Here is a 2,590-nt window from a genome sequence, read left to right on the forward strand (position 1 = left end):
CCTGACAGCAGCTTCTGCCAGGGCTCTGCTGATGCCACCGGCTGTGGCCACACAGCATCCCACGGGGCAGCCCAGCATCCACCCTTTCCACAGGCAGGGAGGCTGTGGACAAGAGCTGGGGATGATCTCAAGGTCACACAAGGTCAGGTCACCCCTAAAGGGGGCTGGCGCCCATCCTGTCTCTCAAGCCTTGCTTGCTTTAGCAAGTCAAAACTCAGCGAAATAAATCAGTGCCTCCAGAGGCACCGCGTACCTGCAGGACCCCGAGGCATGCAGAGACTTGGCATTTTTTTTATTCCCAACAGCGCAGCATTCATTCATCACACCATGTGCCACTAGATGGGGCTTTTTGGACAGGGATCCGCTTCTGCTTGCTCAAGCTGCTCCTTTCCTCACCCCAAAGCTTTCCCTTGCCAGTGGAAGGAGCCCCCAAAGCTGGGTCCTGGGCAGCGAGGGCAGTGGGCAGGCGGGAGGGAGGCTGCAGCGCAGGGGCAGTACGGCACTGGGTGATGGGGCAGCTCTTTGATCAAAGCCCCATTTTCTCTGAGTTTGCGGCAGTGGAGGCCACTGTCTGGCTTTGTAGTCCCCAAGCAGAGGTCAAGCAAAAGCCTTTCCCTGTGGGTGTTCCCAAGGCTGGTGCAGGGTCTCCAGCAGCACTTGGGAAGCTCGGGGCTGGGCTGGGAGGGTGGGTTTGGGTGCTGCTGCCTACAGGGGAGAAGACAGGGGGAGGCAGGGCAGGGCAGGGCAGGGCAAGGCATAGCACTTGCCAGCCTCAGCCCTCTGCCATTGCCCTCCAGCATGCCCTTGGAGCAGGACATCACAACACCAAAGGATTTTCACCTCCCAGTCCCCAGAAAATTGTTTTTTTTCACTCTGCTCATGGGGCCAGGTGCTGGTTTGACTCCACTCCCTCCCAGTGCTCATAGGTGCCTCAGTTTCCCCACTTGAACCAGCTGTCCCAAACCCTTGCCTGTTTCCAACCTCACCTGCTCCAGCGTGGGCAGAGATGGGAGCAACACATGGAGGAGCCACGTTTACACCCAGAGCCCTCTCGCAGCCCCAAGACCAAACCCGCAGAGCCCCCTCCTCCATCCTCTCCACAACTCGCCCCTGTGACCCCCATGACCAGACTGGTTTTACCCCCCACCAGCACTGGCAGCTAGTCCCATGCATGGGAAATTATCTCCAGGCTGACAGATTGTCAGAGATGGACTGTGACAAAGCCACAATGTCCAGGTCACTGTGTCTAGAAAGGTGTCAGCTACCCACAGACATTTGCCTGCAGACCTCGGGGTGATGCTCGCAGTGCCTGGTGAGCAGCAGCTCCAGAAGCCCCAGCGCTCTCTGAGCAGGAAACCCGGCGGGTTTGCAATTGCGACGCACCTTGCTAATTCTGGAAATGACCCCCAACCGTGCCTGCTGGGGTGCAGAGGGGCTCTCTTGTTTGGTCCAGCTTCCTGGGGCTCTCGTACATGGCGAGGGCTCCTGGGCTCTATCCTTGCACAGGCTGTGTGACACCCCTTAGGCTGTAATTAACCCGTGCTCTCCAAAAATCACCGAATACCTTCAAAAAGCCATTGCTGCTTCTTTCCATGAAGGCTGCAAGGCAGGCAAGACATCTGCTAGATATTTTAAAACCAGTATCCATCAATGCAGCTATTTATTACGTATCTGCCATATCTAAACCAGTCAAAAAAAATCTTAATCTCTGCTGTAAAATATCCCTAAGGAGCCGCAGGGGTTGGAGCTGCCCCGGATTGCTGAGCTGGCAGGCAGGCAGCAGGAGCCTCCGCCGCTGCCTCTCCTATTGAAGCGATGCCCGCATGTTTCTGTGGGAGCCCCGCCACGAGTGGCTTCCCCCCCCCCCACCCGCCGCTGCCAGCAACCTCTCCTGTGACCCCCAGCACCCACCGCCCCACACTGCCCACCCCAGCTGGGGAGATGGAGCTGCCCCGGGAGTGATGCTGCTGGCAGGAGCCCATGTGATGCTGGGCTAGCGCCGCTCGCTCCCTTGTCCCTCTCCCCGCTCGCTCGCAGGCTGTCATGGCGACTCCCAATAATGTTACTCCCACCAACTGCAGCTGGTGGCCCATCTCGGCGCTGGAGAACGACACAGGGAAATCCACAGAGGGGGAGGAAAACCAGGACCCGACAGACCCTGCTCTCAAATCCCAGGACAGGCTGGTTTTGTACCACTGGACCCAGTCCTTCAGCTCACAAAAGGTAAGAAAAAAATAATTGCTCAGCTGTGTTCCCGGGGAAGAATCACCTCCAGTACCCAGAGCATCCCCATCCTCGGGAGGAAGGATGCACTTGCAGGGGGCTCGTCCCCAGGGCTAGCGAGGACAACAGCGGGTGGCCGGGCAGCTCTTTTGTACCTGCGGTTCTGCATTTGAACAGCATCTGCCTGGGGAGAGGACGGGGATGGGGGGGGCTCAGCCAAATCCTGCTTTTGCTTTGGGATCGCAGCTTGCGCCAGGAGCCGCCCTGGCTTTGTGCTCACTCGCAGCCCCACTCCGGCGTGGCTGGGAGCACAGACAAAGGCTGGGCTGGGCCCTGGGACCACCCTGCTGCCGGCAGATGAGGGGGG

The 2,590-nt window shown here is 58.8% G+C and overlaps 1 protein-coding gene across 1 annotated transcript in view; it reads left to right on the forward strand.

Annotated features, from left to right (window-relative positions):
- Positions 1-2,031: 2,031 nt before the first annotated feature.
- LOC104464559 (ganglioside-induced differentiation-associated protein 1-like 1) overlaps positions 2,032-2,590 on the forward strand; it is a gene marked incomplete at its 3' end in the record, with an annotated part of 7,795 nt that continues 7,236 nt past the window's right edge. Inside the window, exon 1 of the mRNA XM_010077297.1 lies at positions 2,032-2,223. Within this exon, the coding sequence (XP_010075599.1) occupies positions 2,044-2,223 (180 nt within the window). The remainder of the gene's footprint in view (positions 2,224-2,590) is intronic.

The sequence above is a fragment of the Pterocles gutturalis genome, unplaced genomic scaffold, assembly GCF_000699245.1.
Source record: "Pterocles gutturalis isolate BGI_N339 unplaced genomic scaffold, ASM69924v1 scaffold34228, whole genome shotgun sequence".
Taxonomy (NCBI): Eukaryota; Metazoa; Chordata; class Aves; order Pterocliformes; family Pteroclidae; genus Pterocles; species Pterocles gutturalis.